Source organism: Chelonia mydas, chromosome 1, assembly GCF_015237465.2.
Source record: "Chelonia mydas isolate rCheMyd1 chromosome 1, rCheMyd1.pri.v2, whole genome shotgun sequence".
Classification (NCBI taxonomy): domain Eukaryota; kingdom Metazoa; phylum Chordata; order Testudines; family Cheloniidae; genus Chelonia; species Chelonia mydas.
Genome location: NC_057849.1, coordinates 78,939,467 through 78,963,243, shown reverse-complemented (window position 1 = coordinate 78,963,243; position 23,777 = coordinate 78,939,467). Strand labels below are relative to the sequence as shown.

Genomic DNA, 23,777 nt, shown 5'->3' with positions numbered 1-23,777 from the left:
GTTAATTATAATGGGAATAAATGTATCTCAGTTTGTAATTTGATATGGTCTTGTAAAATGATTGTAGCTTTAAATATTTCCATAAGTGACCAGACCCTTCATGATCCTTTGCAGATCATAGTGACTACTGGGCATATCTTGATTTCTGAACCATGACTTTTGAGTCCTGTTTAAACTCAGACCATATTACCAAACAATAATTAGAAAGACAGTAGCAGTAAGAGGCCCTCAAAAGCAGATGTTCTCTACAAGATGTCAGTTCACACTGGACTATGATTAGCTCACAAGTACATGCCAGATTTAAAAGATTGAATAAACTGCAGCTCTCAAGCATGAAGAGAATTAAAGCAAGTGAAGAACTACCATAGACTTTTGGTTTTCTAGGTCTTCCTTCCCCCCTTCACATTCACGTTTCATTAAGTGAAGGTGAAGCTAAATCTTCAGTCATGGCAGTGGCCTCAGTAAGTCTCACAAGCGAGGCAAGTTCAAGCCTAGAGAAAAAGTGTGAATGTGAGACCTCCAAGGAAAATGTGTGTCCCAGAGGAAGTGGTGCTGGTTAGAGCAGGTCAAACACAAGGATATTTTTCATGAAAAAATTAGTCCCCATTTTTCAAAGAATATTTTAAAAATTAATTTTTATTTTACCAGTTCTGATGATGGTAATTCAGAGACACTCCTCTGAGTCAGTTCTGCACTGATTCTGCAGCACAAGTCTGTATTTTGGAAGTATAAAAGCAAGGGCCTGCCCAGTTCCACTTAAAAGATCCTGTGCAGTTTTTTTTTGTTTTTGTTTTTTTTATTAGAGTAGAGGATCCAGTTTCCTGGATAGTTTGCAACTTGAATAGTTCTAGCCTTAATTCTCCATTTCCCTTCAATTGAGTATTCTTCACTTCCTGTCCTAAACAGCTATGCACTGTCAAACATCTGTCATATTCCACCCTAAAGGAGGCTGCACTTCAGTTGTGGATCAAGTAATTCCCAAATGAACAGTTTGTAACATACTTCGGGGACCTTTGGGATGAAAGATGCTTCAGTATATAAATAAAATATGTTACTTTTAAAGGCAGGAAAGGGCAAGTCATGAGAAGAGTCTGTATTCTATATGGGCAGGAAGACACAGCTTCCAATCTGCACCAGCCTGATAGCAAAACAAGTCCAGGCAAAATGGGGCGACTCCTAAAGCTACCCATTGTTACTGGAAATTATTCCTCTGTGCCACCTTCCAAGTGTCACAATGACTTTGCTCCATGAAGGAAAACCCTGGGCCAAGCAATGGTAAAAGTTAATATCATACCAGGACTGAATCTAAAATTAACTAACAGCATTTTTTTGTCTTTACACTTATTTAGTTCCACCCTGAAGCTTACAAACAACTGTGGGGTACATCATAGGTATCTGAAAGATTTAAACCTCAACCGCTCAGGCTGAAAATACAAGTCAGTGTAGCTTCACAGACACTTACTGCAATCATCTAAGAAAGCTAGAAAATACCACATGCAAATTCTGTAAAAAGATGGACTTATTTGTTTCAGTACAATGTAATGAGGAAAGTACAAACCCACTGCCTGTCAAAGCTTGGTATCAGCAGAGATTGTCCTAGCTTCATTAGATCATAATAGAACCCAATACAGCAATGATATTTTATGCCAAGCAATCATTGTATTTAATCAGGAACAAATGGCTTTTCACAGATAGTTAGCTGAAAAATTGCCAGCTGAATTTAATTTGTATAGAAATTCCTGGTTTACTCTCATTTTCCTCAGTCAAAACAAGTCACTTGATAGACAAAAAATTACCAGAAACTCAGAATCCTTGAAATTAGAGATGTCATGAGCACCACAAAGATGATTTATAAGCCCCCCAAATGTGTGGGCACTCAACAGCTTCTCCAGAGGATGGATTTATTTGTTTTTACACACACAGTTACTTCCCAGTGCCTCTCTCAAACTTCCAGAAATACTAGAAGGGGATACTTACACAGCTATACATCAGGAATCAGGGAGACAGGAAATAGCTTTAATTAACTACAAGTCCTAGTGGTTGCTTTGGGTTTTTTTTAACCCACACATTTTTACATTCATGGCTAGATCCTCAGCTGGTGTAAATCAGTGTTGCTTCATTTAAGTCAATGGAGTCATGCTGATTTTTTTTTGCCAGTTGAAAATTGGCTTTTAGCATTTAGCTCAGTCAAAATGACCACTTAGCTGCCTTACAAATAGGCCACACAGAACTAAGTCACAGTTCAAATTATAATTACTCTATGTTGGAGCAAATCTCCAATGGTTCTGGAGCCTTACTACATTTTTGTACTTTTAGCAAACACTTGCATGTGCTCCCATTCCATGCAAGGCACTGGTGTTCAGCAAAAACTGTCTGGTGCCAGTGGATTAGATCCAGAGATCATCTTCTAAGCTGGGTAACAAGAGCGTTCTTGCAGAGTGCCTGCTCTACCATAGGAGGCTACAGATGGGTGAAAGACTCCCAGACTTACTTTTATTTAGCACTGCACTGCAAACCCCACTAGTCGGACTGTGCCACTCTTTGATTCCCGCAATCAGCCTATGTGCACTAAAACAGTATTATACATGTATCTGTTTCACTGGCTCAGCATAAAGCCTGATTGGAAGGTAAATATATTTGCTGAACAACATAACAACCCCTGTTCCCATGTAGAGACACCGTGGAGCTGAAGCTATGAGAAAAATATTATTTCGGCTATGAAAATTAGGAGTGCCAGGTTTAAATATTCTTCTTGAAGGACAGGGAGCGGGTCTGGTTCCGTCCACAGAGATGGATAGTTTTGTTAGGCTATTCCAAAGGTCATGTCCTTGAGAGACTAGAGGAGAATTAAAATGCCTTCCAACTCTAGATGAAAACGATGCTTTGATTTCACAAGCTCAATGAGTTTGGCAACTTCAATTAGTTTCTTATGAGTAATTCTCCAATTTCAAGTTGCCATATGTGATTGCTCATGATTTGGAATATCTGCTTAAGAAAGATTCAAAGACTACATGCACAGAGTTTCCAGACAGGATGGATTCTTGACAATCAGGCTGAGAAACTACAGAGGAACAGAGTTTTGGAGGAGTGCATGGGGATATAGGCCAAATTTCTATGTTACCAAGTATCAAGGAAGTGGGAGTGTATGTACTTATAACAACATTTTGGACTTCACATTTTGCAAGTGCGATAGGGAGAAAATGAGGAGGAGAGAGAATGAAATTAAATAGGGTTGGGTGGCTGAAATAAAGGCAGATAAGAACATAAGAACGGCCATACTGGGTCAGACCAAAGGTCCATCCAGCCCAGCATCCTGTCTACCGACAGTGGCCAATGCCAGGTGCCCAGAGGGAGTGAACCTAACAGGTAATGATCAAGTGTTCTCTCTCCTGCCATCCATCTCCACCCTCTGACAAACAGAGGCTAGGGACACCATTCTTTACTCATCCTGCCTAATAGCCATTAATGGACTTAACCTCCATGAATTTATCCAGTTCTCTTTTAAATCCTGTTACAGTCCTAGCAATCACAACCTCCTCGGGCAAGGAGTTCCACAGGTTGACTGTGTGCTGACTGAAGAACTTCCTTTTATTTGTTTTAAACCTGCTGCCCATTAATATCATTTGGTGGCCCCTAGTTCTTATATTATGGGAACAAAAATAACTTTTCCTTATTCACTTTCTTTACACCACTCATGATTTTATAGACCTCTATCATATCCCCCCTTAGTCTTCTCTTTTCCAAGCTGAAAAGTCCTAGCCTCTTTAATCTCTCCTGACATGGGACCCATTCCAAACCCCTAATCATTTTAGTTGCCCTTTTCTGAACCTTTTCTAATGCCAGTATATCTTTTTTGAGATGAGGGGACCACATCTGTACGCAGTATTCAAGATGTGGGCGTACCATGGGTTTATATAAGGGCAATAAGATATTTTCCATCTTATTCTCTTTCCCTTTTTTAATGATTCCTAACATCCTGTTTGCTTTTTTGACTGCCGCTGCACACTGCGGGGACGTCTTCAGAGAACTATCATCCACGATGACTCCAAGATCTTTCTCCTGATTAGTTATAGCTAAATTAGCCCCCATCATATTGTATGTATAGTTGGGGTTATTTTTTCCAATGTGCATTACTTTACATTTATCGACATTAAATTTCATTTGCCATTTTGTTGCCCAATCACTTAGTTTTGGGAGATCTTTTTGAAGTTCTTCACAGTCTGCTTTGGTCTTAACTATCTCGAGCAGTTTAGTATTATCTGCAAACTTTGCCACCTCACTGTTTACCCCTTTCTCCAGATCGTTTATGAATAAATTGAATAGGATTGGTCCTAGGACTCACCCTTGGGGAACACCACTAGTTACCCCTCTCCATTCTGAAAATTTATCATTTATTCCTACCCTTTGTTCCCTGTCTTTTAACCAGTTCTCAATACATGAAAGGATCTTCCCTCTTATCCCATGACAACTTCATTTACATAAGAGCCTTTGGTGAGGGACCTTGTCAAAGGCTTTCTGGAAATCTAAGTACACTATGTCCACTGGATCCCCCTTGTCCACATGTTTGTTGACCCCTTCAAAGAATTCTAATAGATGGTTTCCCTTTACAGAAAGACATGGTTTCCCTTTACAGAAACCATGTTGACTTTTGCACAACAATTTATGTTCTTCTGTGTCTGACAACTTTACTCTTTACAATTGTTTCAATGAATTTGCCCGGTATGGACGTTAGACTTACTGGTCTGTAATTGCCAGGATCACCTCTAGAGCCTCTAATATTGGCGTTACATTAGCTATCTTCCAGCCATTGGCTACAGAAGCTGATTTAAAGGACAGGTTACAAACCATAGTTAATAGTTCTGTAATTTCACATTTGAGTTCTTTCAGAACTCTTGAGTGAATGCCATCTGGTCCCGGTGACTTGTTACTGTTAAGGTTCTCAATTAATTCCAAAACCTCCTCTAGTGACACTTCAATCTGTGACAATTCCTCAGATTTGTCATCTGTAAAGGATGGCTCAGGTTTCGGAATCTCCCTAATATCCTCAGCCGTGAAAACTGAAGCAAAGAATCCATTTAGTTTCTCTGCGATGACTATCGTTTTTAAGTGCTCCTTTTGTATCTCGATCGTCCAGGGGTCCCACTGGTTGTTTAGCAGGCTTCCTGATTCTGATGTACTTAAAAATCATTTTGTTATTACCTTTTGAGTTTTTGGCTAGCTGTTCTTCAAACTCCTTTTTGGCTTTTTTATTACATTTTTACATTTAATTTGGCAGTGTTTATGCTCCTTTCTATTTACCTCACTAGGATTTGACTTCCACTTTTTAAAAGATGCCTTTTTATCTCTCACTAGATAGGTATGTGTTTTGTAGAAAGTTATAGACAATGACTCACCCCACATTTTACATAGCTTATTAGACTGACAGGACTCTTCAGCAACACACAAGGATCCAGAGAATTTTCATTTGGCACCACCAGTCTGTCTTACCAAAAGGAAGAGTGAAATCCCAAGGCTCAATGTTATTTTTACAGGTGTCAAGGATCTAACAACCACCACGAAGGCAGGAAAAAAAGCTCTACAGAGATAGAAATGAAAACATGACATGTTGCAGAGGAGGATTGAATTCCCCTTACTTTCAAAGACACAAAATGATGAATTACTCCAATGGAGGAGAAATAGGGGCAATTTGTCACTCTTCATTTGTTGATGACAAAAAAATCCAGTGGAGAGATGTCTGTAGTGTCACTGCTGACAGAACCACACACTCGGTTGTCATACTTGCTGCTAATGTTAATTCTGAGTAAAACAACTACTCTGACTAGCTTCCCAGACACTTATTTTTATGCAGCATATCTTGCTAGTGAAGCATTGAAGTCCCACCAAAGATGAAGATTCGTGACCAGTTGAAGGCTACACATTGGTAATTTGGTCAGAGACAAACCTACCATCATTGAAGTCAGTGGGAGTTTTCCCATTGACTGTAGTAGGAGCAGGATCAGCCTCATAATTTGCAATAAAACAGAGTATTGATATAACTGCCATCATCATTCCTAGTCAGGTGTGATCTGTGTAGAATGCCACCTGGAGGTGATATGAAGGTTCCGTAGGGGAATTATCCAAGCAGGATACCTTGAGCTGACATAGTGGGTTAAACATCTCTTTACACTGGGGTAGATGTGGCATGTCATGCACCTGCAGAATATTTGCCCCTTAAGGTCTCCTGATAGCATGAAGTGCAAGGTTGGACAGAACAAGCAGTGAGGCCAGGTTACTTGGTGTCATGCACAAACACTAAGAAATTCTGCCAGTAAAATTTCACCATATAGACAAACCATTAGTTACAATGTATTGGCCAAGATTTAAATTCTTTGTTCATTTTAACAGCTGCACTCCATGGCTTAGTAACTCTCTGAGAGTCTGGTGATATAATCCACCAATTTATAATTGGGTCAGTCTCTGGTTTCTCCTTTATGTAGAGTCTAAACATTCTCCCCTCTGTTTCCTGTGTAATGTGCTAGATGACGCTTTTAAACCCAATAAAATATATTATATATATTGTGACAGGGTCAGGCCAGATGGCTACAGGAAAGTGATAGAAGGCAGATGTATTAGCCCCAGGTTAAGTAGGTCCGTTGTCCCTGGGTAAGGTAACAGGGAAGGTTCCAGAACAATCAGGAACTTTCTGGAAACAATTAAGGCAGACAGGCTGATTAGAACACCTGCAGCCAATCAAGAAGCTGCTAGAATCAATTAAGACAGGCAGGCTAATCAGGGCACCTTGGTTTAAAAAGGAGCTCAATTCGGTTTGTGGTGTTCGTGCGAGGAGCTGGGAGCAAGAAGCTGAGAGTGAGAAGGCATACTAATGGAAGACTGAGAAGTACAGCATTTTCAGACATCAGGAGGAAGGTCCTGTGGTGAGAACAAAGAAGGTGTTGGGAGGAGGCCATGGGGAAATAGCCCAGGGAGTTGTAGCTGTCATGCAGCTGTTACAGGAGCCACTGTAGACAGCTGCAATCCACAGGGCCCTGGGTCGGAACCCGGAGTAGAGTGAGGGGCCAGGTTCCCCCCATCCCTCCAACTCCCTACTTGATACCGGAGGAGTTGACCTGGACTGTGGGTTCCACCAGAGGGGAAGGTCTCTGGCCTGTTCCCCTATCCACTAAGTGGATCAGCAGAGACTGCAGGGATTGTTCTTCCTTTTCCCCATGCTGGCCAGTGATGAGGCTAACTGAGTGAACAGCAGATTTGAGCCACGAAAGTGGCCAAACCGAGGGCTGCTGTGAACCTCTGAGGTGAGCAAACCCGCCAATAAGCGCAGGACCCACCAAGGCAGAGGAGGAACTTTGTCACTATATATATATATATATATATATATATATATATATATACACACACACACACATATATACACACAAAAAAAAGTTGAGATCCTATTAGGTATCCAAGATACCAGCTATCAAAGTCTTCCATAATTCCCCTGCCCTCCCCTTCGTTTCCAGACATTGCAATGGAAATTTTTTTTAACATCCTGTTACATCCTTGTCTCAAAATATACCAGTTTATTTCAAAACAAACAAACAGTAATTGTCCAACCTCTCTCCCTCTAACATTAGCAGAAGGCTGGATACAAGAAGGAGTTGGTGCTGATGGCATAGAGAGTACACTTATAAAGTTTGCTGATATACCAAGGTGGGAGGGGTTGCAAACGCTTTAGTGGACAGGATTAGAATTCAAAATGATCTTGACAAACTGGAGAAATGGTCTGAAATAATTAGGACCAAATTAAACAAGGACAAAAGCAAAGCACTAAGGAAGGAATAATCAATTTCACAAATACAAAATGGGAAATGACTGCCTAGGAAGGAGTTCTGCAGAAAGGGGTCTGGGGACTATAAAGGATCTCAAACTAAATAAGAGTCAACAATGTAATACTATTGCAAAAAAAAAAAAAAAAAAAAGCAAACATCATTCTGGGATGCATTAGCAGGAGTGTTGTAAGCAAGACAGGAGAAGTAATTCTTCTGCTCTACCGAGCACTAATGAGGCCTCAGCAGGACTTGTGTCCCCAGTTCTGGGCACCATACTTTGGGAAAGATGTGGACAAATTGCTGCTTTCCCCTGAAATTTCTCCAAAAATGATTAAAGGTTTAGAAAACATGGCCTAGGGGAAAAGATTGGGAAAAAAATGGGTTTGTTTAGTCTGGAGGAAAGAAGATTGATGGGGGACATGATAACAGTCTTCAAGTATTTAAAAGATTGTTATAAAGAGTAGGGTAATAAAATTGTTCTCCTTAACCACTGAGGACAAGACCAGAAGTAATGAGCTTAAATTGCAGAAAGGGAGACTTAGGATAGACATTGGAAAAAACTTCTTGTCAGGGTAGTTAAGCACTGGAACAAATTACCTACAGAGGCTGTGGAATCTCCATCATTGCAGGTTTTTATGAACAGGTTAAACAAACATCTGTCAGGGAAGGTCTCGATAATGCTTAATCCTGCCTCAGTGCAGGATGGCTTATCGAGCTCCCTTCCAGTTCTACATTTCTATGATTCTGTGTTGCCTGCTCAGCTCCCCACAGCAAAGTCAGTCGACCAGCAAACTTCCTATAGTTTGTCACTTCAGAGTTATGTCCTGATGAACCTGAACTGCTTCAGAAGACTCAGTCCTGCAGAGAAGCTGAGGACAGCGGTCGGAGCCCGGTGGCCATTACTGGGGAATAGAGGGGAGACTTAAAAGGGTGGATGGGAAAGGGGAGAAGAATATTAACGCGCCTTTATCCTCCTAGGGAGTCTTTTTTGAGAACATATGGGAAATGAAAATCAGCCATACTCCTTCATTCTGAGGCATACTTTGGTCTTAATGAAAATATTTCAACTAGTCAGCTTTAAAATGCACACAGAGTAGAAGTGACCAGTTTTCAAAATTTCAGTGTAAAAAAAAAAAAGTACTTTAGTAAAAAGCGCTATAAGCAAAAATTAAAATTGATAAGCAAAGTCATTAATGTCAAAACTCTGTTTATAATCTAGCAGAAAAAGAAAGAATCGATCCGACAGTTGAAAGCTGATGTTAAATTAACACGGACTAGAAACAAGGTGCAATTTTTTAAAGTGGGAGCAATTAACTACTGGAACTATTTACCAAGGGATTCAGTGGATTCTCCATTACTGGCCATCTTTAAATCAAGACAGAATATCTTTCTAAAAACTATGCTATAGCTCAAACAGAAGTTATGGATTTGATGCAAAAATTGTTGGGTGAGGTTTTTTTGGCTTGGGGTTTGCAGGAGGTCAGACTGGGTGATTATAATCATGCCATCTATCCTTAAAAATCTCTAAATTTCCATCCTAGAACACAGATACAATTGGAAAACTGATAAATGGCACACCGAGTTAACTCCCCAAGAAAAATTTCAATTAAATGACAACACAGTTATTACCCGGCTACTTGCGAAAATGTTATTTAAAACGTCTACATGGTTAGCAAGTCTCGTTCAGAGTGGTTGATATTTGGGTATTAGTGGATCCTAGCTTAAACCTCTTACTTGGCAGTCTGTTACTCCATAAATTCTCTCTTTTTTTCAGTCTGTTGTGGCTCGTATAAGCGTCTACTCATCTCAATATATACATATTCATACATTTTTGATACTTTGTACAATTTTGATTGTTACAGCAAATTCGTAACATAAAAGTGAATATATTGCAGCACAACATATTCCTCTCTTAACTATCGGTTGCCTCTAGCAGCTACTTAATTGGCAAGTTTCTTTCCAGTAGGACGTGTCAGTTAAGAGGATTCTTCAGTATTACTAGACGAGGTACCCTACTGATCACTCCAGATTATTCTCCCTTGGACTCTACATCTCTTCATATATTGTTAAAAATGCTCCTCCCTCCCCCAAATAAGAGTACTGTGGAATAACTCCCACTTCCTTCCAGGCTAAAACAATCTGAGCTCAGAGCTGCTGTTGGTGCCATAATAGCTTATTAAAAACCGCTAACACAAATAGCTGGCTTAGGACATATTCATTCCTTCAGTCAACCAGTAATGATGTTGAACTTTTCCATTTGGAAATAGCAGAATCTAGCCCTTTCACATTTTCTAAGTAATGATCCTGGTCAGTTTAAAGATATTCAGAGAACAACTTTTAGCTGAAACTAGTTTAACATAGATCCTGTTGTTTCAACCTAAAGAGAAACTTCCTCATGGCTCACCTGACAAAGTGACTTCCTTCAAAGAACTAAGCTCCACCTTCTTGTTTTGGCTCTTGTAACTTGCACGAAATCCAGCCACCAGGTAATAGAGTCTGCTAAGCATAGCCATCTGTTAGCAGACCCAGCAGTATGGCTACCTACCTCTGTATACATCCATACATTGTAAAGAAGGTACTTTTATTGGGTGTGTGTGCATATATACATACACACACTTGCCAGTTAAACTAAAAACATATACAATATTTCAAACGGCTCCACTTGGAGAAAATTTTTTTTATTATTAATAGCTAGAAATACACTGTCACAATAGATTTTTGGAACTGACCATTAGTAAATTTACACTGACAAAAATCTTATTAGGATTATTTTTTATCTTTTGATGTCATATTTTATTTAAATGCTCCCCCTGACTGGAGACCATTATCAGGCTCCTCTGACTGTGGATCACCGTTTCAGAAGCAGGATCAACTGCACATTGCAGTTCATGCCTGGCACAGATACAAGTAGAAAGCTGGTGCAGATCTAGAACTGGTGACTCTTCGAGTCAGGGTTTCTCAGACACTTCAGCAACTGCAATGGTGGTGGCAAATTTATTTTCTAGGGACACGGTGTTCAAAAGTCCCACTAAGAATTGCCACTGCATGTCAAGTTTCCTTCTTTTCTTCAGCTCCCTTCTATCTGGTGGTCATCCAGGTAGAAGGTAAATATCCAATTAGCAGTTAACCTGGACATGAGCATCATCCTTTGATCTTAACATCCCACCCCCACAATACCAACAAGTGGTAAGACTCAAGACGGCGTGAGAGATTGCTGCTCCGTTAACCTATACATACTCTCTGTCCTGGGAGTATAACTGATTGCTGAAGCACATTGAGATACTGACTATGAACGCTGCTATGTAAAACCAATTTTTATTCACCACTTATAATTGCTACTTGCAATTCTTTTTTACGGAGACATGTGCACAGTTCCATTCCCCAGACAAAAAGCCATAGATACTAACTTAGTCATCGGACGATGACATTGGACTGTACTGCAAAACAGCAACAGTTTCAATTTGCTCTTCTCCAGGCTGTGATCACTTGGATTTACTATTCTTCTTCTTGCTGATCTATAGTGCGACTAAGCACTGGTTCCTGTGTAGAATATTAACAGGGAAGTAACATCAGTTTTAATTCCAAAAGATGACTTTAGGATCCTTCAGCAGATTAAAAACAGGCATTTTTCTTTCATGTCAGTTGTATTTAAACACTGCCATCTTGTGTTTTAGTGTATATCCATTTTGTTAAACTTCAAAATTTGCCTTCCACTTCTGCACCGAATCCCTGTACCTTTGTGGAGAAACCTACACCTGCTGCTTGGAGGAACAGGATGGAATATTAGCCCTGCAAGCCATGGGTAAGGGTAGGTCAGCAACAGCCTAGCAGAGTCCACCACATAAAGGGAAGGCAGGGAAAAAGCACCAGTAGCCCTGAACAGTCCATTACACCAGGAAGGGTGTGTAGAGAAGCCCTAAACAGTCCACTGTTCTGGGAGGTGGGGTCAGCAACATCCCCACAGAACACTGTGCGGGGGGCAGCAGCTGTCCTACAAAGTCTACTGCACCAAGTCAGGACAGCAGCTCCACATAAGCAGGAATTGGTTGGGAGAGAGGCTGCCCCCATTTCTTACCCAGATTCCCCCCAATCTCCAGCCCAATCACCTTATCACTGTGATGCTCCTTGAGGGGCTCCTTTTGATCCAGATCCTTCCCGCTCCTATGCCATACCCTAATCAACATCCTGACCCTCTGAAACTGCCCCTGTCCTCTTTCCTGTCCAAAACACTCACCTCAATGGGCCTCAGTGATCTTTTTTGCCTAGCCCTCATGATCTCCCCTTTCTCAAATCTTGCAAATCTTGTGCCTGCTCAGTTTCCCTTCCTCCCACCCAATTTTTTCATCCCTTCCTTTTAGCCTTCCTAATCTCTTCTGCTACCCCCGAGCCTTCTTTTTCCCCCAAGACTAAAACTCCTCCTTTTTTCTTCATAAAAGAGCTAAATGTGTGGGGGGGGGGGAAGGAGAGAGGGAGAGAACATAACTTAAGAATGGCCATACTGAGTCAGACCAAAGGTCCATCAAGCTCAGTATCATGTCTTGGACAGTGGCCAATGCCAGGTGCTTCAGAGGGAATGAACAGAACAGGTAATCATTGAGTGATCCATCCCGTCACCCATTCCTTGCTTCTGGCAAACAGAGGCTAGGGTCACCATCCCTGCCCATCCTGGCTAATAGGCATTGATGGACCCATTCTCCATGAATTTATCTAGTTCCTTTTTGAACCCTGTTATAGTCTTGGCCTTCACAGCATCCTCTGGCAAAGAGTTTCACAGGATGACTGTGCGTTGTACAAAGAAATACTTCCTTGTGTTGGTTTTAAACCTGCTGCCTATTAATTTCATTTGGTGACCCCCTGTTCTTGTGTTATGAGAAGGAGTAAACAACACTTCCTTATTTACTTTCTCTACACCAGTCATGATATTATAGACCTCTATCATATCCTCCCCTTAGTTGTCTCTTTTCCAAGCTGAAAAGTCCCAGTCCTATTAATCTCTCTTCATATGGAAGCTGTTCCATACCCCTAATCATTTTTGCTACCCTTTTCTGAACCTTTCCCAATTCCAATATATCTTTTTCGAGATGGGGTGGCCACATCTGCACACAGTATTCAAGATATGGGTGTACACGGATTTATATAGAGGCACAATGATATTGAAGGGAAATAGTCCAACAGATGGAGTGGAATCTGAAGCTCCTGGGTGAGCTGTGTGCGGTGCAGAGGATTTCTGCTCATGCACCCAACACAGTATGAAGAGAGTCACCCAGCAGCAGCTGCAGCAGAAGCAGCATCTAGAACAGATAAACTTTGAGGCTGGCTAGAAGGGCCCTGTGACAGCCTGTTCAGGCCTAGGCTCTAGGGGCAGAATTACAATCAAGGCCCTAAACCCAGCCTACTGCGTCTAGTGGTTAACCTGGTCCTCTCTGGTCTCTTCCCCTTCAAGTAGAGTGGAAAAAATGCAAATGACTAAAGATTTTTATATGTGATGCTGTTCAGTAAAATTCTACCATCTAATTTATGCAAAGACTTTTTCCATTAGTTCATAGACTCAGACTTTAAGGTCAAAAGGGACCATCATGGATCATCTAGTCTGACCTCCTGGTCATTGCAGGCAACAGAACCTCACCCACCAACTCCAGCAATAGACCCCTAACCTCTGGTTGAGTTATTGAAGTCCTCAAATCATGGTTTAAAGACTTCAAGTTACAGAGAATCCACTATTTACTCCAGTTTAAACCTGCAAGAGACCCATACCCCATGCTGCAGAGGAAGGCAAAAAAGACCCAGGGTCTCTGCCAATCTGACAGGAAAATTCCTTCCCAACCCCATATATGGTGATCAGTTGGTACAATGAGCATTTTGGCAAGACCCATCAGCCAGACATCTGGGAAAGAATTCTCTGTAGTAACTCAGAGCCTTCCCCACCCAGTGTCCCATCACCAGCCATCAGGTATATTTGCTACTCGCAGTCGCAGATTAGCTACATACCATTGTGGGCAGTCTCATCATACCATCCCCTCCATATACTTATCAAGCTCAGTACTGAAGCCAGATAGGGGTTTTGCCCTCGCTGCTCCTCTTGGATGGCTGTTCCAGAACTTCACTCCTCTGATGGTTAGAAATCATCTAATTTCAAGCCTCAACTTGTTGGTCAGTTTATATCCATTTGTTCTTGTGTCAACATTGGCACTTAATTTAAATAACTCCTCTTCCTCCCTGGTATTTATCCCTCTGATATATTTATAGAGAGCAATCATACTCCCCCTCAGTCTCATTTGGTCAGTTAGATTAACTGTTTCTTGTCAAATTTAGAGATACTTCAAGTAAGAAATGCATGTAGATAATCCAAGTTTTGGCTGGAGGCATTAGCTTCCACTTTCTTTCCTAGAAAAGGAACATTTAGTTGTAGAGATGGCTCCTCAACCCATTCACAGAGGTAGAAGTTTTTAGCAATGGTAAAAATGTAATCTTGCTGCATCTGAAATGCCATACTATAAAAGAAAGTAAGAGATGATAAATTCAGTTGCCTGAATTTCAACTGTGTCGAGTGTGGAGAACAGAGGCGGCCACACAGTGCATACCTTTTAACTGCTTTCTTTTGCAGTTCTTGTTGCTCATCTTCATTATGACAAATTACTTATTGCAATGAGACCCACATTTACAGGTCAGTACGATAAAGAACTTTAGCATGCAGTAGCCTTGTCATCCCCATTTCCTTGAAGGCATTTACATTATATGCCAAATGTACCAAGTCAAAGACAATAGGTCCACAAGGACAGCAGAACAGGCAATCTACCAACTTCAGTGTGATCAGGTATTTCTAAAGGAAACCCTATATTTAAAAACAACACATAGTAAGATTTGTAGGCAATTATTTGGGTCAAGAACCAAACAGAAGTTGAGGAAAAAGATCAGTGAAGCTAGAATGTTGGTGAAGATAAATAGCACTTGATAAAATGGAGGAAAATTACTGCCTAGATTTGTGCTAATCTGTTTCCCAGGCTCAGTTTAAGAAAACAGGCCAAGGCAGAAAATTTAGTATAAACGGTTACATCTCCTTTATGAAAGGATCCCTCCCCTGCTTCCTTCTGCTGCTGCAGCTGCGGCTTCTCTCTCTACACCACGCTCACCTTTCCTTATCCTATCTAAGGTTCAGAGCCCAGTCAGATGAAGAAACATTCCGGGGGCTTTGACATAAGATTTGCTGCCCGTTGATGTGTTACTGCGCAAGACTTGAGTCTGTGCCTCCCTCCCCTCACCCTTTTTTGATGCAAGCCACCAAATGGTCAAAAAATGTCTTGTGAGCCAAATCCTACGCATCTTTGCACCTGTCAAGGACTGTGCAATATGATTGGTCACAAGATTATTTTTCTGCCATTTCAGGGTCATTGGTAAAAAAAAAATGTTGAAAACCACTGTCCACGATAGCATAGTACACATCCCACCAGAGTTCTCTAACGCAGCAGCAATTCAGAGATACCTTCTGCACTTCATTAAACAGCCTGGTGACCTCAACAAAGCTTTTCAGCAAAGCTTCCAGCTATCCTTAATTAACTAGCACATGTTATGCAACACAGACGGTCAGTCAGGTCACTCGTACTAAGTTTCAAAAAGAAAAAAAACAAATGGAGCTTGACAGGAAAAAAAACCTACTACATTTCAATCTGGAGTGAGTGAAACAGCATATAGCAAGAAGTGAGCCATTAGTGTCCCTGTGCATGCATGGTGGTATGGTGAATATTAAACAAGAAATGTTTTACCAAAACAAATTCAAACAATCATATTTATTGTTCAGCAAATTCACTCTATGCACCATTCATGGCTCTGAATATTTTGAAAGGCAGGAAAGAGAAAGAAGTACCTAATAAATTCAGCATCAGAACATTTATTTACAAATATACTGGAATTCAACAAAAAATTCTCCACTTTCTGGATTAACTTCTTTGATGGGAAACTGATAGTTATATTTTTCAATTATAAAGAGAAAAGAGACCCCTTTCCTCCAAAGAGGTTCCATTGTTCTTATGCAAAACATTATGCCATCACCACTGAACAAACAGCCTATACTTTGTACTTTACTTTCAAAAAGCAAAGAGTAAACAGTTTTAGAAACCAGAATACAGAAAGCAAACATTTTGGTGTACATTTTAATGCAGCTTCATATTATTCTAGAGACTTCACCTCGTAGCATATGTCAAAAATAAAGATAGCAATTACAAATACATATTTATATTAACTATTTCAATAGTGTTCATTTAAGAGCATAAAAAACAAAATACCCTCTTCATATACCATTGGAAACTCTGCTAGCTGATTATCAGCCTCAGAAATGTTTTGAAGTTATGACTGATAAATGTTTGTTCTCCCTTGTGCTTTTAAGTACATTGAACTCAAAAAGTGAATGTGTTTTCCCCCAAGAGAGTTCCTTCTTGTGATTACATTCTCATAAATAACTAAAGTTGAATGAAAGATACAATGCATCTTCTACATAATCTAGACAGGCAAAAAAGTTACCCTTAAAAAACACAAACAAAATACATATTTATAGATCTACATCACCAGCAACCACCTCCTCTTCTATCTGCAACAATGGTTTCATGTTTATGGTTGCTTCACATGGAGGTTGGCTGTCCAGCTATTGGGGTCGGGGAGAAATAGAAAAAAAAGGTTTTAATTAAGGAAGAGTTTATTGGAGTGTTTTAGTAAACGTAAGATACTGAGTTCAAAAATGCTTGTCAAAATATCATCATTAATCAATATCTGTTTGCAGTTCCCTTTTGCAAAAGGTAATTAACACAGAATCGAAATACAAGTTAGAATCAACATGCAAACTATACCGAAAAATAGCAACAGTGGTTATACTGCGAGAGTAAATCTAAATTGCCATTTAAAACAAATGGATTTTCAATGGTGTATACAATCTACCTAAAAATATCATTTTAAAACTTGTTCTCAGTCAAAAATATTGGGAGGTTTTAGGTATGGGAGTGGGGCAGGTTTTTTATTTTTTGCCAAATAAATGTTTGCCAGATAGCTAAGCCCTTAATCGCAAATCTTTTCAATTAACGTTTAAATTATCCATCTAATACTCTGTTGCTTTTGCAATATTAAAAAATGTTACCATTAAAATAAACAACTTTGTACAATATATTTACATGTCACTATCATAATAATCCTATAATTTACCATCCCAAGGTTCTTAACCAACCTTCTACCCAAAGCCATCCTTAGAAGTTTTTAAGACCTGGCTTGACAAAGCCTTGGCTGGGATGATTTAGTTGGTGTTGGTCCTGCTTTGAGCAGGGGATTGCACTAGATGACCTCCTGAGGTCTTTTCCAACCCTAATATTCTACGATTCTATGAAATATATGAGGAAGAAAATGGGCCACTGTACAGCATGTCTAGAAGTTTCACAAAGTATAGGTTGTGACAGACCAAGAGGGACAGAAGAGACTAATCAGATCCAGAGTCAAGGCCCTTTTACAGAGAATGCACTATAAACAGCACTCATGTCTACAATGGGATGGGGTCTAGCTCAAGTGCCTCCACTGATCACAACTGCTGTAACAACATACTGTGGGAAAGGCAGCTTCTCAGCTATCCACGTCCAGAGAACTGTACTTATTAGGTTAAAATCAAGATTCCACGTGGAAGCAAATTGGTCTCCATTGCAGATCCAGGAGCACTGGTGCTCTGTGCATAATATTTCTCTTAAGTGATCACACAGCCACATTGTGTGTTATTCATTTCATTCCACTGATGGGGTGAAAAGTGGTGAAGATATAGAGCCCTCTCCTGTAACTTACCCTCTCAATGGCTTAACATACACACTGAACTAGGTAACAAGTTAGAATCCTACAGTAAACTACATGAGAACTTCTTTGCCCCAAACGACCTTCTAGGTCTTTAAGAAGGGTAGAAAGGAGAGCCACTCCAGAGTAATTCTGTCCAGGGATGGCTACATGTCACCACAGCTTTGTGGACCAGAATATTACAGGCAGCTCTGAGATTTAAAAATTAGCAGGGGCACTTCATCCTCATCCACAGCAGCAAATTTTCAACCACCACCACTCAAACACTGGCTAGCTATAGTCAAGAAAATCTGTGGATTACAAATGCCAGTGTTATATCAGTTACACAGCAATTTTCCCCAAAAAGGGCAAGTCATCAAAGGTAAGTCAGCAAGAGCATATGTGACAAGAAATGGTTTCTTTAGAAGAGGCACCACAGTTGTTTTTCAAAAATAAGTGGCATCCCTTTACCTTCTCCAAACACATACAAAAAACCCCAATCGGGAAAGGGTGACTGTAACAAGGGAACCAATACTTTTTCCCTTCCTCCTGCTGGACCTCCACCATCCAGAAAAAGACCTGGGGGTTCAGCTCACAGCTTGTCACCCAGGATATCCCCATTCCCTTCCAAACCTCAGTGAGCCATACAGACCAAAATTCAATGGAAAAGCTGGAGTGTTGGTCTCTCTGTCATTCATTCTTAGAAACTCTGACACCCCTCTCAAAATTAATAATTTAAAGATGTTTGGGTTTGCCACATAAAAGTAGCAATATAGGAGACTCTGGGCAGAGAACTCTCCTCATAATTAAGAAGTTGTTTAGCACTTTCTGCAGCAGCAAAGAGAAAAATGCTTTTTATTCAAAGCACCAGCACCAAGCTCACTAAGTTCGAATTTTTGTAAATGGGAATAAAGAAAAAAATTCTGTACTGCATCCTTTAATTAAAACCTGCAAGTAAATCAATCCACTGCTGATCTAATACTCCCAAATGAATAAATAATCATGAGGCTATAATTCAAAAAAGAGTAGCTTTGGAAATAGTAACCAACATCCTATAATTAGGATAAACTAATCATTTTCCTAGTATGTGCATACATCAGTTTTATAAGTAGATGCAATTTTGCAGCGTGACTGATTTGTTATTTAGTGAACAGCAATGACTTTAAGGGTATGCCTACACTGCAACCAAAGGCATTATTCGAGCATACTGTAGTCACAACAACAGTGAAGCCACAGAAGCAAGGGCTGCAATATGGACTGTACACCCCATCCAGGACCACCCAAGTAGCTAGTCTGTGACTCTGTGGCTTCACTGCTATTGTTAGTCAAGCTAGCTAGATCAAAGCTAGCTCAGATATGTCTACACATGCGGCAGTCACACCTCTGATTGCAGGGCAGCCATACCCTAAGGTGCCACTTTCCCAGATTTGTAAAGAATGAAGCACATCCGTTATAACGGGATGGTAAACCATTGCACAGTATGTTAAGGGAGTGGAGAGTACAGCCCACAGAGAGAAACTGAAATGAAACCTTTATGAATCAATTCACTAATATACCAGGCTAGCACTAAAAATAATAGCCTTTGATAAGTACAGCAGCAGGCAGACTCTGGGGGCTCCAGAGCAAAAGTAGAAAATAAAGTTTTCACACACTTATTATAGTCTGATCTCCTTACTTTTAAATTTGACATAGCAGTCGTTGCAGAAGAGTTCATTGTTTCGGATCCTGACTTCAGCTCCTGAGTGCGAGCCTCCGAGGTCGCATGCACAAGCTGTGCACTGTATTAAACATCAATAATTAGCAACTGGTTACAAACACGGGGAGAAATATGTACATAAGCAGCTTATAATAAAAACCAGCGAAGCCTGAACCATAAACCCAAATTAGCAAAAGCAAACATACGATTTGCAAATTAAAATGCAGCCAACCAGATGAGACATCATTTAAAGGTGATGACTAGCAAACTAATAGAGATGCACATTCTAAACATATAAAACAGAAATGATTCAGAGATTAGCTCATGAAATCTTGTTTAAGGTTCAATTTCTCAGAAACAAAATTTTAAAAGATGGCACAACAGGAAAGAACTTGTTCTTGAAATGGTGACAGCAATTTTGGCACAGAACATTTGTGTGTGCCACTTGCAGATTCCGTGCAACACTATCTGCTTTTCATTCTGTTAGCTTTCTTTTCAAGACAGGAAGCATTTATGCCCAATTATTCTAAGTGTGTATGCATAATTTAAAAGAATTCTCGGGAGCTTCAGATTGCTTCCTTTTGCCAAAACAGAATTCTTGCCACCCTTTCTTATGCTAATATTAAAACGTTTAAGCATAGTGGGCGAACAATGCATTACTATAGCATGAATTAAGCAATAGCTCTCGACTCTCCAAGCAGGCAGAGGACACACATGTACATCTAAATCGCATCGTGTCTGGATGGACTGTCTCTGTATCGCCGTTCACAATACATGCATGCTGGATTTAGAAACTAAAAATAGTCTTCAAAGGGGTTAGCATTTGCAGCCTATGTGAAAAATGCTACAATATGATGGCATCTAGCAAGGGTATCAGGAGAAAAAAAAGGATTCTAGAATTAAGATATATTCATTCAGCTGTTCCACAGGGCCTTACACACATCGATAAAAGCCATATATAACATCTAAAATAATAAATTCAACTCTGCAATACTTTGTTCAATGGTGCACTAATCCTAAAACAATTTCCTTTAGAAGAGATCATAACTCCTCCTATGTGCCAGTGCAGGTGAGTGAAAAGAGGTAATTCCTCTGTGCTGACTACCCATGTAGCAGGAAATAACATGGAGGAAAGGCAGTGGAGAGCACCTTGTGTGGATTTCTATTCTTCCTTCTGTGCAGGTGTACAGAAGTAGGTGAAGCCTTGGCTCCTTCCCCTACAACATGCCACCCAACACAGCTGGCACAGATTACTTCTTCCCTTTAGCCTGGGGGGAACCAATGACCAGAGACACTTAAGTCTTAATCTAGTTTCTCATCTATTCCTGGAGCAGTGCATCTATGTGTTGTCCCTTACTAAGGGGTTTATGGCAAAGTGGCAAGATTTTCAGAAGTGACAAGTGATTTTAGCTGACTCAATTTTTGGGTGCCCAACTTGACACACCATAAAGCGGCCTGAGTTTCAGAGAGCAGGTGTTTCAGCATTTTCTGAAAATGCTTTTTTTTTAAACGTGAAACTTGGAGTGTAGATGTTAAAACTTTAATACTACTCCTCTGATTGTTATTAAAGTGAATGCTTAATGCCTGTCGATAGGACTGTTGCATGGATATATGCATGTAGCACACAACATGAGTGGAGCATGTATCATGTGATTAGTAGAGCCTTTGCAACCAGAACTCCAAGTAGCCATGCGTGCTCCAAGTTAGTTCCCGTTTCTTCACAGTGTTTCTCCAGCTCTCACCTTAAAACAATGTAAATGATAACAAAGACCAAGAGATTCGATGATCATGGCTGCTCCTTTGCCCAGAACGTTATTACAGTATGAGCATATTTTCTTCCCACTGACTGACCTAGATACAGAACAAGAATGTGGCTCAGGCCCTCAAAACCACTTGAAAAGGTTTAAAATATAAACAAAAGTGATCAAGAGCATGTTGTCATGATAGAAAGCATTGAAACAGAGGACTGTGTGCTGCAGTAATGAGCGGAAAATTAGGTTATCAGGAAAAAAACATCAAAATTAATGTTCTGTAATTAAATATGCAAGCTATAAAAATCTAAAATTTAAATGGGAAAAAATATACAGAAACACAGACAAAACAGAAGTGAACATAAGATTTTATGCAGCATTCTTGCGCACTATTTTATCATGTTAAATGCTGGTTGAAGAGGAGTCTAAAACAGATATTGCTAGGCTTGGAAACTAGTGATGCATAGTTTTTGTGCTCCTGCCTCATTTCTTATCTGCAAGGAACTATTATTAGGGCTACACTTTACTAAAACCTTTGCCAAGTACCACCCTCTGTAGATTGTTAAGTAACTGAAGTCTGGTTCTGGACATACATTACATTAACTCCTTTAAACATGTGCCTTATAGAGGTCAATTTCCACGGGCCAACCGGAATATTTGAAATCCGAAAATGGAAGACAGAACAAGAGAAGCAGCCATTTTTAAAATGGTCATTTTCTTACACTATTAAAAAAAATTAAGAAGTCTAGCTTTTAAAAAATGCATCAATTTATCAAAATGTTCATGAATGCTAGAACTAGGAAGGGTGAAGGAATGCTTTTGCAATGGTCTCATTACACCTATTGCATGTAATTGAGTGTGCATGAGTTTCCACAATCATATATACATTTGATTAAAAAGTTTTAATTACATGAAAGAGCATGGTTACCTTCAGTCCAAAATAAACTGTAATTAGTACTTCCTTTTCTGGATTAAAATAATGGCCTACCCTACAATTACCCAGGATCACTAGCCATGAACATTCCTGAGAATTCCCTGAGAAGATGTTGACCACATGTCAGCAAAAGAGATGTGGTCAATAAAATGTGGGTCTTAAAATTTTATGTATTTATTTTTTAAACAAAAGATTCTTACAAAACCAATACATGTCAGAAGTGATGTCTGGAAAGTACAAGGAGACTTTTATCATCGTTTTTGTAACCCATAAATAATTTTGAGTTGAGTGACTAGAGATTTATTGCTTCACCTGGAAAACTTTCTGAACAGCTATGAGAAACATGGAAGTTATAACACTGTTCTTCTATGGTACCTTTCTGCTAGATAACTCAAGGGACTTTTCAAATATTAAGGTTTCAGAGTAACAGCCGTGTTAGTCTGTATTTGCAAAAAGAAAAGGAGTACTTGTGGCACCTTAGAGACTAACCAATTTATTTGAACATAAGCTTTCGTGAGCTACAGCTCACTTCATCGGATGCATACTGTGGAAAGTGTAGAAGATCTTTTTATATACACACAAAGCATGAAAAAATACCTCCTTCCACCTCAACAAAAAAACTTCAAATCCAGACTCCAGCGAGAAACTGCTGAAACAGTTTGTTTGTTGCTGAAACAGTTTCTCGCTGGAGTCTGGATTTGAAGTTTTTTTGTTGGGGTGGGAGGAGGTATTTTTTCATGCTTTGTGTGTATATAAAAAGATCTTCTACACTTTCCACAGTATGCATCCAATGAAGTGAGCTGTAGCTCACGAAAGCTTATGCTCAAATAAATTGGTTAGTCTCTAAGGTGCCACAAGTCCTCCTTTTCTTTTTTCAAATATTAAGTTTTACAACACTCCAGTGTGGAAGTACAGTATAATTATCTCTGTTTCACACACAATCAGACTCCAATACTAAGAGATCAAGTAGCTTGTTTAAGATCAAAGCAAGCCAGTGGCAAAGCTTGTACAAGACTCATTAGTTCCAACTACCCCGCTGTAAGTACTGTATGAGCGTGTCCACAGTTCAGCCCGCTATTTATAAATTTTCAACAGATGGGCAACTACTTACCTGTTCCGCTGCTGAGCTCCTGATTGGGAAGCAGAGGTAGGAGACTGAGCACGAGGTACAGAAGAAGGTGCTGAGGGGAAAGTGTGGGATGAAGTTGCTGATCTTCCAGAGCTGGCTGAAGGAGGTGCTACACTGGAGGAGGGGGTACGTATGTAAGCTCGGTTCGAAGTAGACACTAGTGGAGCAGCAGAGCGACTAAAATCTTGATTAGATGACAAGGATGTGGAAGAGGCAGATTGATTCGTCCAAGGTGGAGATCTCCATGAACTTGTTCTTGAGGAATCAAGGTTATCTAAAGATTCACCTCTGAAATGTATAATTGTTATGTGCAGAATATTACTGCCCAGAAACATATCTTCTTATGAACTAACACTTTATCATGCTTTGATTTTACAAAAAAGAAATATTTAAGTTTTCACGGTACACGAGGTATCAAAATATTCACTGTACCTATTTTAAAGGTTGATTTTCTAAGCATAATTATTTTTGATAACCTGAATATTTTATTATATTCCTTTATTAAAAATATTTGAAGCTGCAAACTGTTTATAATAACTGGGCTTCACTAGCCTTAGGGGAAAAAATGACCAAAGAAGGTGAAGCTAAAGCACGAAAGATAACAGCAAAATACACTTCAGTACAGCTTTATCAGCGTGAACCAAATCAAATTGTTTTTATTTAGTAA

At 39.8% G+C, this 23,777-nt stretch overlaps 1 protein-coding gene across 26 annotated transcripts in view; it reads right to left on the bottom strand.

The window, feature by feature from the left end:
- Positions 1–15,577: 15,577 nt before the first annotated feature.
- LMO7 (LIM domain 7) overlaps positions 15,578–23,777 on the bottom strand; it is a 183,312-nt gene continuing 175,112 nt past the window's right edge. For all 26 annotated transcript variants that reach the window (XM_043534123.1, XM_043534145.1, XM_043534097.1 and 23 more), the window contains 4 exons: positions 23,093–23,398; positions 21,039–21,147; positions 19,276–19,378; positions 15,578–16,443 (listed from right to left, as the gene is read on the bottom strand). In XM_043534123.1, coding sequence (XP_043390058.1) covers positions 16,421–16,443; positions 19,276–19,378; positions 21,039–21,147; positions 23,093–23,398 — 541 coding nt within the window. In that variant the 3' untranslated portion in view covers positions 15,578–16,420. The remainder of the gene's footprint in view (positions 16,444–19,275; positions 19,379–21,038; positions 21,148–23,092; positions 23,399–23,777) is intronic.